At 36.1% G+C, this 13,725-nt stretch overlaps 1 protein-coding gene across 1 annotated transcript in view; it reads left to right on the forward strand.

Annotated features, from left to right (window-relative positions):
• NUP205 (nucleoporin 205) overlaps positions 1–13,725 on the forward strand; it is a 56,168-nt gene that overhangs the window by 13,105 nt on the left and 29,338 nt on the right. Inside the window, exons 9-18 of the mRNA XM_075080022.1 lie at positions 1,951–2,067; positions 3,599–3,736; positions 4,845–4,995; positions 5,779–5,984; positions 7,338–7,520; positions 8,682–8,732; positions 9,333–9,542; positions 10,356–10,455; positions 12,112–12,249; positions 12,504–12,693. Of these exons, the coding sequence (XP_074936123.1) occupies positions 1,951–2,067; positions 3,599–3,736; positions 4,845–4,995; positions 5,779–5,984; positions 7,338–7,520; positions 8,682–8,732; positions 9,333–9,542; positions 10,356–10,455; positions 12,112–12,249; positions 12,504–12,693 (1,484 nt within the window). The remainder of the gene's footprint in view (positions 1–1,950; positions 2,068–3,598; positions 3,737–4,844; positions 4,996–5,778; positions 5,985–7,337; positions 7,521–8,681; positions 8,733–9,332; positions 9,543–10,355; positions 10,456–12,111; positions 12,250–12,503; positions 12,694–13,725) is intronic.

The following is a 13,725-nucleotide window of genomic DNA, read 5'->3' on the forward strand; positions in this document are numbered from 1 at the left end:
GCAGTAGCTGTTAGGAATCTTTTTGAATACATGAGGTATATTTTATGGAAGTTCCTTAAACAATTAAGTGCAAACAGGGTTGGAACTGGGAACTTTTTTTTTTGATAGGCAGTTCTTCATTGGATGGTGTTGCTTTATGAAAGATTGAATGTCTCCCTGTTATGATACCAGTTTTTATGAAAGAGATACAAAGCAGATTTTTTTGAATGAAGGTGGAAGAGCTGGAGACTGACCTAGGCAGAGGTTGCTGCCATATTAGATTTAGAACAGATGTGACTCTGCCTCCTGTATCCACAGAACTGCCTGAAAATCCCAAGGCTGGCTGGTTTGTTGGTGCATCTCTCCTCTTCATTGCATTATGGAAATGGAGGCTTTATCTCTGGGAAGACTATTTTTTTTTCCGTTTCAGTGTTTTTGCTTTGGTGCAGATCTGCAGTTGATTGTAGCTAATGCCTAAAAATGAGAGGGATAATTTTTTCATTACAAGTAAGATTCTGTAATACAGGATATAAGCAAAAAATCTGACTGTTGACTTCTAGTCCAGTTTGATAGAGGCCAGTACTAGTTGTTTTGCAGGAAGGACTTTGTTAGCAGGTAATTGGGATATAGCCCTACAAGGGAATTTTGTGTCTTAACTGCTATTAATTAGTGGTTGGCTTATGTACTCAGCTATTTCTACTGAATCTCAAATTTTAGGTGGAGAAGTGTCTGCTTTACAGGATCTTTTTTTTTGTGTGTGTGTATGTATAACCTGTCTTCAGTTTTATTTAAAGCTGTAAGTCAGCATTTTATTTAACTCTTCTGTAGAGCTTTAACATTTATGCTGCTTGCCAATAATGATTTGGGTAAATCTTTTGGTTGACTGCATTATGTTCAGAACTTGATAATTAGCTTTAGTCACTCAGATAATTCATTATTTCATTTATCAGCACTCAATTTTGTCTGTGTATTAGTTTTGTTAATATACTAATTTGGCCAGTTTGTTCTGACGCTTTCCATGGTTATTTCTAGTTTTTAACTATTTTTTCCTGATGAGGCACAATTATCTTGCTGCTCATTCAGTTTTGCAAATTAAGAGATATTATAGACCATAAACCTATTGATCATCACCATGTTTTAATTTTTGGTGTGTTGAATTGGTCGCTTATTTCTGTTTCGTGTTCCTCAATGTCTGCTTAATATTTAACAAAACCTAACTTCTCATCTCATGGCTATTTACTTTCTCCTGCCTCTGGTGGGGTGTTTTGTCAAAGGCTTTTTGACATTAAAATGAAATGTCAGCTGTTTTTTGTTTAGTAATTAGTTTTTTCAACACAAAGAATTTTACAATACTGATTAAAGGTCGCTTTAAAAAATTGCTGCAGTTATTCTTCCCTTCCCTTCTTTCCCCGACGTATTTATTGACATGTACTAATGCTTTTCATTGCAATAGACTGGGTCCAAAGTAATTACATCAATCGAAAACTTCTCAAAACATAAAGTAGTTGTAAGCAGAAGTAGCCTTACACATCTAAGAAAGGTGCAATCCCCAGATCTATAGACAGAAAATATATTACAGTTTTCTGTTTCTTTTCACTCCTTGTGGATAATGGGCTAGCTTACTTTGTTGGAAGCTAACCCATCTAGCATTCAAAGTAAGAGGATGAAAGGATCCACCTTTTGGGGCCAAACGAGAGGGTCTGATGAAGTTAGTTGGGAAAAACTCCCATGATGTAAGTTCAGGACTTTTCCTATGAACGGAGGGCCTTGCCAGTAAGGAAGTGATGGAATATATCTTTGAATGTAAACTCTTGTGGGTGAGATTAAAAAAATAAGAAATTGAACATTCTTGTCATGCATGTGCATTTGCTTTCTTAGTTTTTAATAGGCTCTTTAGACAATTCCATTATTTCTGTTCTGTTTCATTCTTAGCTAAATATAGACTAATGTTTTTCTCCATAAATTGTGTAGGTGAAACAGCTGAGAAACCGTGCTGATGAAGATGCTCGCATGATTCACATGAGTATTCAGATGGGTAATGATCCACCTATTTCCCTTCGGAGAGATCTGGAGCATTTAATGCTTTTAGTAAGCCCTGTTTGCTTTTAAATTACTGTGGCAAAAAGTGGTTGTGACTTTCCTTCTTAATCAGAAAACCTATATCTGAATGATAACATACAGTGCTGGATCTTTCCCTTTTTTGGATTAGAGCGGGGTTTTTATTCTTAAGTATAGACACTTCCTATAACTTTTCTTGTAAAGGAATCAGTTTACTGCCTTGGCTTCTGATGTTAATGAAGTGTCATTTAATTCTTGTTTAGTGAGTAAATACTGCATTGTTTCTTATGTTTGAAGAATTATTGAGCTGAAGTTATTTTACAAAACATTAAAATTTAAATTTTAGATATTTAAATAAGATTATCTTAACATACCTATTATCTTATTTTAACATAACTTAGAAGTAGGAATTTTGAGACTACGGGCTATCACTGGAGTTGAGATCTGGCTAAATGCATGGGATACCTTTGTGTATCTAGACTTTAATGTTTACACAATGTTTTATGTTTCTGTAAGTCTTCAAATTTCTCCCTGTTTACTGTGGGTAAACTATAATTAGGTTTTAGGGGTTTTCCCCCACTATTGACAATTATTCTGATAAAAGGATTGACATTTTAAAATAATTTTCATGTGTTGATATATTTGTAATGAGAATTTTGGAAGACTTTTGTATTTGCTGTAGAGCTGGCTAGGCAAGGTGAGCCCACTGAGGCTGCTGGAATTACAAATTCCCTGATTTCAGTAGAATTTTGACCACCCGCATACATTTAAAAAAAAAATCTTTCTGTTTCTGTCATATTTTTTTAATAAAAGAAAGAAATTGAAATAATATAGAAGTGAAAGAAAACTTAAATATTTATATAAAAATTAGTTATTAAGCAAAAAAAACCCCACAGCGGAAAAGATTTGCATATTGAACCAGTGCATTTTGTATTTTCTGTTCATGAATAAGTTAAAAACTTGTATATTTCCCCTTATTTAGCATGAAAATGTGCAAGTGAGCAATTTTCAATATAGCAGTCTTTAATATAGGGATTACTTGTCTTTTCCAAAGGTAGTCCTTTAGGTTATAGAACACAACAGGACATAACAGGATGTAACAGGAAAATTTATAGTGAAACGCCTTCTTAAGTAGCTCTGAGATATATAGTAAACCTAATTGAAGAACTGGATATGAAAATTTACTCTGAGAAATTTGTACGTTCCAATAACAGATAAGATCTCTAATCCTGATACTGGCTAACTAAGCAAATCGTTATTTAAGGAGAAGTGAAACTGTTTTCTTAGCAGTCATTTAATCTGTAATAATTAGGTAGAATGTTATGGAAGTTTAACTTATGTGTGCATTTTTTAATTTCCCTGGCTGTCATATGTTCTGATATCACTATTTAGAAGCTATCATTTTCAGAGAGTTTTAAGAAATGGAACACCAGCTGTAGGATGCTTTTCCTCTCTGATGTGTTTAGCTTTTCTAGAAGTAGTGTTATGGTTGAAGTAATAATCTTTTCTTTATATAGGTGATTTTTTTTTTTTGTTTCTAACATCTTTCTTTCTCTGATAGATTGCTGAACTGTATAGGAAAGACCCCTTTAACCTGGAACTTGCCCTTGAATACTGGTGTCCATCAGAGCCTTTGCAGACATCTACCATCATGGGATCCTACCTTGGAGTAGCTCATCAACGACCCCCTCAGCGCCAGGTTATTGAAATTTTCTAGAGTAATTACTAATAACTTGAAATTGAAGTAATAAACAGACAATGAAGTTTTTGGTTTCCTTATTACAGCTAGTCTCTAAGACGACGTTCTCTTTTATCAGTGGCTTATCTGCATGTGTCCTGCTGTGCATGACGTGTTATTCTTACTTGCTCAAAAATGAGCTACTGCAAGTCATTCATGGTTGTCAGTAAACTTAGTAAGAACAAGTCCTAACAAACCCCTTTGAAAATTTTGTTTAGGTCTGATTTTGTTGCAGTTGCTAAATGAAGTCTGATAACAGTGCTCTTGTGTTTTCTGTCTGACCTCTACATACCTTTTTGGTGTAACTGAGAAGTTATTCCTTAACTATAAAAAAATCTTTACTATCTGTAGTTGATGTTATTTTGGGGGGTAAAAATCCGTAAGAATATTGCAGTTATTTAAAGCCCAAATGTTATAGCCCATGAGAGGCAGAACTTAAAAGTAGAATGAAGAAGCAATCTCAACAGATGAAGCAGGTGTTCCAAAACTCTTTAGGTACCTGGGATGCTGCCAGCCTTCAGTGCTTCTTGAAGGACTGTGCAGTGTTAGGCAAAACCTAGTAGGAGATGTGGGAGCATCCCATGACCCAGCCAGAATAAAGGCAACTTAAGTTAATGCCTGGCACAATCTGCAAGCACCCTAAGATGACCCCAGTAGGAACAATTGTGTGTGTGAGTTACTATGCAGGGATATGACAAGCATAGTGAATTCTTTCCCAATATCACTTAACTTGTGCTGTAGGATGTGTTAATAATACTGCTGTGCAGCATTTGTGAGCTGAAGTAAATTTTATCACTAGAAATGCAGAATGAGAGAGTTAGTATACTTTGCAATATCATGAATTATTTTGTTTATTTCTTCTTTGAAACATGTTTTTCACCTTCAGGGAAACTGAATAGGCCAGTCTATAAAGGATTTTTTTTTTTAATTTTTTTTGAGTTGTGATTCCACCCCTCTACTCTTCCCTGATTACATTAGAATCTGTTCTCTGACTTTGGCTGCCTATTGTTTTCTTAAAATACTCAACTCTAATTTTTTTCTTTTAAACACTGATCTTTATTTGTTCTAGGTTGTCTTGTCAAAGTTTGTTAGGCAAATGGGAGATCTACTTCCTTCCACAATTTACATCCCATACTTGAAAATGCTGCGAGGACTGGCTAGCGGGCCTCAGTGTGCTCATTACTGCTTTAGTTTGCTAAAAGTCAATGGCAGTAGTCATGGTAAGAAAGTAACGCTTCAGCTCTTTCTCAACTCTTTCTTTAGAAAAGTACAAAGATTCAAGATTAATTATGGCTTCACACTTCTAACATTTCATTATTAGTATAATGATAAAATTGGAAGGTTTCACTTGAAAGTGTAATCTGTAAAACAAAACAAAAAAAAAGACTGATTAGATAATTAAATGAGCACCTTAGCAAGTAATTCAGATAATGAAATAATGCATTGTTTTTAAAAGCGGTGTCTTAACACTGTAAGAGATGCAGAGTATCAATATTGCGTATTGTAAAATATAAAATGAGTAGTATCTTAAAGTTAAGTTGTGTATTTTGTAAATATAGTTGTCTTTCCTGGGCTGACTTTTTTCAGAAGCACTTTGTTCTGTTAGAATTTTTTTGATACAAGTAATATAATAGCACTTTCACAAAATAAGAGATGCTGGTCATTCCTGTGTTTTACATTAATTCTGCGTTGATCAAATCGGAAAGAAAACCCTACATTGAAGATATACAATGCTGCAAATATTCTGATTCATAAAATGGAAAACTTATTTGTATGGGCTTTTCATATTAGCACCTTTCTATCTCTATTAAAAAAGAAAACCAAAAAGCCTCGACAACAAAAAAACTCAAACCAGAACCACTAATTTCAGAAACAATAGCTTTACTTTGAACTTTATTTTTTCCTCTAGATAAGAAAAATTTCCTTTTAAATTTAACCACCCTGCTTGTCACCCTGTGAAAGAGTAGAAAGAAAATCTTGTCACCTGTTTGTCATTTTTCTAGCGGAAAACATCCAAGGAGCAGGTGGCAGCCCTGTCTCCTGGGAGCATTTCTTCCACTCTCTGATGCTTTATCATGAGCACTTAAGGAAAGACTTGCCAAGTGCAGACAGTGTCCAGTATCGTCACCTGCCTCTCCGAGGAATCACACAGAAAGAACAGGATGGATTAATTGCCTTTTTACAGCTGACCACTGTTATAGTAAATTGGGTAAGTAACCTTTTATTGTTTTCTTTCTTAATACATTATTTTTTCTTGCAAATCATAATCATTCAGCTGTGAAATTCACTTGACCAAAAAGGTATGTAGGGCAAATATATCTAGCAGTTGCTGTCATTTGATTAGTGAGCATGAAAAGTATGGGAAGCGTCAGGAATAAGTGTTATGACCACACATGCAGTCCAGGTGAAGCAGGAAGAGGTGACACATTTTCCTGTGTTGCTGGTGTTACTGATTTTCTTGCTTTCCTGACACTTAGGTGTCATGGAGATGTCTTTCAGAAGAAATAACTACAGAGTAGGAAAGTTGTTTGCCTTTAATTATGAGTTTGAAAAGGCAAAAATAATAGGTGAATTTAAAAGGAAATGGTAGAAATCTGGCAAGGAAACAGACCAACTGTGAAACTTGCCTCCAGAGTTTGATTTAAAATGTCCCCAAGCCAAGAGTGTGAAATGTGCCATGAATTGACTGTAAGAGTATTCAGAGATAATAAATGTGCAATGCAGATTTGATATTGTGAATTGTCTGGGTAATTCTGGATAGAGTGGAATTCAGTTCTGCAGTACTCACCAGACTCTGCAGCCTAAAAATTCTATGATGTAGTGAGATGCCCTTGATTTTGCTGACACAAACATGAGACAGATCAGTGAAACTATTTAGGCTTTTTAAAATCATCCATGGTGTTGGTGATAATGGGGTGTTCCTATGTGAGGTGTCGTGTCAGCACTAGATAAGCGTGGGGAAAAAAGAACTCTTAAAACTAGTATTTCCTGGCATCATCAAACTATAACCTGGGAAGAAGTAAATTTGATTTGAAGATGCAGGGAATTATCATTTGATGAGGCTAGAGGCTTGTTCCTGTCCAGTGGTTCTTCTGAGAGTCTCAAATGAGCTTACACTGGTGATGACCCTGCTCTTAGACTTAAACAAATTCATGTGAGTTCCTAGCAAATGTCCAAATGCAGTTTAAGGTCATTATAGAAATATTGATAAACTCCTCCTAACAGTGCTTGAGGAAGTGTCTAGAGTGTAGTAAGTACTTAAACTTATTTAAGACTAATACCATGAATGTGGAAAAAAAAATTGGGGTTGTTATAAGAAGCTTATATTATGCACATAATTATTCTGTATGGATAGGCACAATTTTAGTAGTCATGAGTCATTAAATTGGGCTTTTTGTTTAATTAAAATTATTTGCTTTGGAACAGTCTGCCATTCCTCTGTTTCGTATAGCTTCAAGTATGAAGCAGAGTTGTTTATGCTAAACTGTGAGTTAGAGGTTGTAAGACATGAATAATCTTCAAAGTAATAATCTGCAGCTTTGTTTTCTGTTGAACTCCGCAGAGCGAGAATGCTCGCTTGGCTCTTTGTGAGCACCCTCAGTGGACACCAGTAGTGGTCATTCTAGGACTTCTGCAGTGCAGCATTCCTCCTATTTTGAAAGCGGAGCTATTGGAAACCCTTACTGCTTTTGGAAAGTCTCCTGAAATAGCTGCTTCACTCTGGCAATCCCTGGAATACACACAGGTATTTTAGGATTTTCAGAGCTTAGAACTATAGCGTCCCCGTCTGTTGAAATTCCCAGTGTATTTGCAGTATTGCATTTCCTCAATTTTCTTCTGGCCATTGTTGAATATAATTTTTTTCACTTAGTGAAGTTCTTACTTTGAAATTATTTTGAAAATGACAGTATGGTTTTATGCCACAGAGATCTCATTGGCTGTGCTTATTTTACATAAATACAGGTTTTCTAACAGACAGCCCTGTGTTTTCAATAGTATTTTTCCACAGTGTTTGTCATGAGTAATAAATGTTCTGCAGGTTACATATTTTTCTGTTTGGGGGTTTTTGGGTTTTTTTTGGTATGTAATATTCTTCCAGTGTGAGTGGTGCTCCTAGAAGGAAGGGACTGACTAAAAAGCTTCACTTTCAGGTATTTAATTTTCAGAGGAAGTTAATTATAATTTATAGGATATTGTTGCCAACTTTCACTTTAGATGGCAAATGTCAGATACATGTTAAAAGCCTTACCTATTAAAAATGTTTTCCCCTTCTGTCTTGATTTCAGAGAAAAAAATTAAATATGAATCCTAAGGAAGATGAATATCAAAGGAAAATGCTCTTGATTATTGTTGGTTCAAAAATCGTAATGTGGCGGGTTTATTTTATAGTGTGTATTATGATTCAGGCTAATTGCTGTTTTGTTTGGAAGAACTTGAGGCATTTGAACTGCAACTGCTGGCTTATTGTTAATTACTAATAAAAAGACCCTGACAATAATGACGTCTTCCAACAGTAGTATTTTAAATGCTCACCACCTTTGCTTCCTAATTTATGATATTTCTTGAAATATACTTTTGTAAGAGATAACAAGGGGAACATCTTTCCCCTAGCCAATACAAGACAATCATTAATGTGAAAGTGTTTCTGTTCTTTGCTTCATTTAACAATAAACATGACGCAGGTTTTTGAGGATGTAAAGCTAGAAGCATACAAGTGTACAACATATAATCCAGCCTTTCAGACAGAAAAATCTGAGCTTTTTACCTTTTAGGAGGATTTAGGAAACCTCTTCTTACAGCTAAAAAGTGATGAGTACCTTTTAGCCCTGATAGAAACAATGGAAATACACTTCCATTATGTGAAATGTATTGTTTGCCTGTTTTCATTTCTGTTTCTGTTTTGAAGATATTACAAACTGTGAGAAGTCCAGGCCAGAGACAAGCAATTGGTATTGAGGTAAGGGTTTCTTTGTACCTAAACAGCCTCTGTGACCATCTCCATATGAATTTGGGAAGCACTTGCAGAGGCTGCATCTGCTGCTGTGTCCACGTGAAACCCTTGCAATAGGCACTGTCATTTCACTGCTTCTTAATTTACTCTCAGGCCTGCTTGTAATTTCTGGAAATTTTATCCATTTATGAGTCTAGTGTACCTTTGCACTAGTAACAGAGCAGCATCTAAACCCTCAAATTCCTTACAAGCACTTCTTAGTAAGATTTTCCTGTTTTCCTAAATTGACCTTGCTTTTGTTACATCTTAGTACAGCTCACTTCTTTTCTAATAAAAGTGGTAAATAAAAGCAAAGTATGTAAATGTTGAGGCATATCTTCTAGTAGTTCAGAACTGAATGAAGAGTATTGCTGAACTGAAATGACAGTACTGTTGCTTCACTGCTTCTGCTTTGTTTGTGGTGCACTGTGGACAAAAGTGCAGCAAAGCCAATTTGCTGTAAAGGAATTTACAGATGATGCCCTTAAATTATTTGTTCTCATGTGTTTCTTCCTATCTCAAAATATTTGATTTTTCTCCTTCTGTTTTTGCTGGCCTCTTGGAAAGGTTGAACTGAATGAAATTGAGTCCCGATGTGAGGAATATCCTTTAACCCGTGCCTTTTGTCGACTCATCAGCACACTAGTGGAGAGTTCATTCCCCTCTAATTTGGGAGCAGGTCTCCGCCCACCAGGCTTTGATCCCTATCTCCAGTTCCTCAGGGATGCTGTGTTTCTCCGATTCCGTACCAGAGCTTACCGGAGAGCTGCGGAAAAAGTAATTTTTTTGTTTGAAAATCTCTCTCTCTCTTTTTTTTTTTTTTTTTTTTTTTAAAAGGATGTAGTTAAAATGATTTGGCAGTGTTGATGTAGCTTAGATCTGTTTGAGAAGCTGTGCAAGTTTCATGCAGCAGAGGGAACCTGAAGCAGTTCATACTGTTTTGATTCTGTGAACAGGTGATTTTTCAACCCACAGGTCATCAGGATCTATGAACTATTTCTAAGGAGCCTGTATAAAGTATCTTTTTTAAAAAAACAGAAGTAGTTATATTATTGCTAAATTTGTTTGCTATACGTGAATCTGGACCTCTACTACATGGCTAATGACTTCTGAACATCACATGCCCAAATGTACAAGTCAGATTGTCCTTTCCTCGTTGTTACTTTAGAGAGTATTTCTGACTTGCTGAATCCAGGAATTTGAGTTTCCTTTATGATCCTTCTGGATGAAAGCACATGCTAAACTGCATCCTGGAAGCTGTTAATGATCTGTTACTAGCTGTATACCTATTAAACTCTTTATTGCTTGTAGTTTCAATATACTAATGTGTATATTGTATAATAGAGCCTAAAATAGGCAATAAATCTATTTCAGTATTCCTTTTTACTTCAGAAAAAGCTTGTCCTTTCAAATTATTTGACATGATGAGTTATAAGTGTTGTTGGATAGTATTTCAGAATTAGGTAGTCATACCATACTTCTGATCCATCACTGCACTGCCTGTTTTATCCTTTGTCATACTGGTCTTGTTGCTGCAGTATCAATCTTATTCTGTGTACGACTTTTTCTTCATTTTATGGTTATCTACAGTGGGAAGTAGCTGAGGTAGTTCTGGAAGTGTTTTACAAATTGCTGCGGGACTATGAACCTCAACTTGAAGACTTTGTGGACCAATATGTGGAGTTACAAGGTTAACTTGTTCATTTGTTCACTGACAAACAGAATTGTAATTTGCTTTGCTGTCTTGCCTGTGTTTCGTGATCTTGTTTAATATTGCAAGCAAGCTGGTAGAAAGCTAGACCAAGGCTTTAAGATAGGAAGATGTTCAAAAAATGTCCGTGTACTATCAGGAGCGATGTTGCTGATTCAGTAGGGCTTCATGTACCCTGTTTCCTACTTCCTTAGCTCTACTAGGAGGATGACTTCTGTCTCTCTTGCATTGCTGAGTAGATTAAAGAGCAGGATTTGACATTTAAAAAACACCTTGCTTTTGGGCTTGTTCCTCTGGATTTCTTTGGTCTATATCAAAATCACCACTATTCATAGGGTTAATTTAAAGGTGTCAGTGTATTTGATATGTCTTGTGACATAAATATTATAGATATTTATTCAGAGCAGTCAGTAGCAGGAGAATTATTATCTGAGGTAATTTAATTCTGGACAAAATTCTTTTAGAAGGCCAAAGTAGGTGGCAGTTGCCTCATTATGGGAAATCTAAGGCTTATTTGGGCTGCAGATTTTTTTTAATACAAAGTTTCTTAACATTGAATGCCAGCCTGATGCCTGTAGACTTGCTTGTAGCAGTAGAGAGCTGTAAGAACCCCTTCTTAAGTAAACAAGAACTTTAAGACAAACCTCACCAGTGAGCTCTCCTCAGTCTGGGAGGCCTCTGTGCCCTGTGCTTTGACAAACATTTCATGGCAGCTTAGCTGGCTTGAGCAATTTCTGTTAGCTCATCCTGTCCCTAGCTAGTCCTTCAGCTTGTATGATTATTTGTGGATTGCATGATATATTGGAGAAATGGGTTAAACATGATCTTTTTTTACTAGATCCCTTTCTTGAACTGATTCAGTGTGTGGCTCCACAGTGGCATCACATGTCTACTGAGATGTTAGGGGGTAGCACAGACACGGAATGAATGGAAGGAGAAGGGAGTTTAAGCTGATGCCAAAAGAAACTGCACCCTCATTCTCACTTGCATATTAAAAAAGATACTCGCTGCTCTCCTGCTTTTATCCGCCATAGTTTACTAGGAGACTAGATAAACCAGAAACATTAGTCTTGACTTTTATTGGTTTTTTGAGGGTCTTTGAGTTTTAGGCTAGTAGTTCATTTTTGCATACATTGTTGCAACAGACATGCAAGTGTCTGTACATCATGAGCTTCAGGGGTTCAGTGGACCTTCTCAGCTTTGATTTCTGGAAATGTGTTTTCCCTCATCCCTCATCCAGGGTTTTCATGCAGGTTTAGGGGCATGTAAACCTTTTCCAGTTACTCTCCAGTCTTGCAACACCATTTAATATATCTCCAACATGGTATGAAGTCCTAGCATTTATTTGAGTCCAAGGTCAGACCTATCTAGAGGAAGCCTAACTGGTTAAAGTTGAAATTGTGCTATTAGATATAGAAAAATAATGGTAATTGCCATTACTACTCTTCCCAAACTTTTAAAATTACCTGAATGGCTTATGTGTAAAAAACCTCTGATGACTTTGTATGCAGCATGTTTCATCTATTTAGACGTTGCTTACAGCAACAGGGACTGTTATCTTTTGTAGCTCAGGCTAGCTTGAGTAATGGAAGTCTTTTCTATTAGATGTTAATTTTTTCCCCCTCCTCTCTTTAGGAGAAGAAATAATAGCATATAAACCACCTGGATTCAATTTGATGTATCACCTATTGAATGAGTCCCCGATGCTGGAACTGTCCCTTAGTTTGCTGGAAGAAGGGGTTAAGCAGCTTGATACTTATGCTCCATTTCCTGGTATGTGCCTAGAATTTATTTTTCGTGTGAAGTTAAAATGCATACTAAGTAGGATTTAAAGCTGACATTGCATATCTTCAACTTGATGTTGTTTCTCTTGGATATAAAAATGTGTTTTGGGGGTAATTTTCTTAGTAGTAAACAGCTGACAAGTTCTTTCTTGGTTCAAGGCTTAATGAATGAGGTTTATGAATGTAGCCTATTTAACTGCTCCTTTGTTTTTCTTTTGGTTCTTTGTTGTTTGTGCACTGCAGGGAAGAAGCATTTAGAGAAAGCTGTAGAGTATTGCCTTGCTCTTCTAAACTTAACCCTACAGAAAGAGAATCTTTTTATGGATCTGTTGCGGGAGAGCCACCTTTCTCTTATTGTCACGCCACTGGAGCAGCTGCTTCAAGGAATCAATCCTCGCACTAAAAAGGCAGACCATGTGGTGAATATTGCTAGGTACGTGAAAAGTACTGAGAAGGGAGGAGCTTTGGAGGCACAGGAGTGTTTGGATCCTGGTCCTTTCATTAATTTTACTAGCCAATGTTTCTCTTTGCACAGAGCATCTCTGAAATTTTTTTTTGATGGGGGAGATGCCTTCACAGGTGTGAATTGTCTAGTGCCAAGATTGGGATCTGCATTTATAGTTTCTCCCTCTGATTTTTTACTCCCCTCATGATTTCTTCCTGGTTGCCTTTTGTGCAGTGATTCCCTTGCATATAATATTCAGTTTCCCAAAACTTTGGTTGTCACAGAGTGGAAGAGTAAAACTTCATTTGGTTGCTATTGGCCACTTCTATGTTTCACGGTATTGTCTATTACTCTATTAAAAGTATCAGGCTAGTAATCTGAAACTGTGTTTCAAATGTGAAACTAGGATTTCCACTTCCCACTGACACCTTCTGTTGCTGTTTGATTTTATAACAGCTTTACAGACAAACCAACATTGATGAATAGTAGAATTGGATGCATAAAAAACCAGTGATATTCTGACATGGAATGGACTGAAAAATTGAACTCTTTCTTTAGATGTTTGTCTTTCACTTAGATTACTTTTTTTCACATAACAATAGTCAACAAGTAGTTTAAAAAAGCATACCTTTTAAGATCCTTTTAATTTTTTTTTATCTTGCCTATTTTGGGTACATGCAGTAGTTGATTTTAGCTAGTTTTGGTCTTCAGTGACACTCATTTCTGTGTGATCTGAAGGTATTTTCTCCATGTTTCTTTTTTGTGAGCCTGTGACCAGTTGTTTTAACTTAGCCTGCAGTGTTTGAGGTAGATTTTTGGATAAAAAGAATGGTAAAAATTCCAGGAGAGATTATCATCCCTACTCAGCCTACTAACTTCCTTTTGATGGACGAGTGTTGTTTCATGTGGAGTAAAATTTTGTTTGTAGCTTTAACGTTTTCTCATGTAGTTTGATTTGTAAAGGTTTTAATTCTAAATGTTGTTTAATTTTTCATCTGCGCATTACCATCTTGAAATAAT

This window comes from Phalacrocorax aristotelis, chromosome 1 (assembly GCF_949628215.1).
Source record: "Phalacrocorax aristotelis chromosome 1, bGulAri2.1, whole genome shotgun sequence".
In the NCBI taxonomy this organism is placed as follows: Eukaryota; Metazoa; Chordata; class Aves; order Suliformes; family Phalacrocoracidae; genus Phalacrocorax; species Phalacrocorax aristotelis.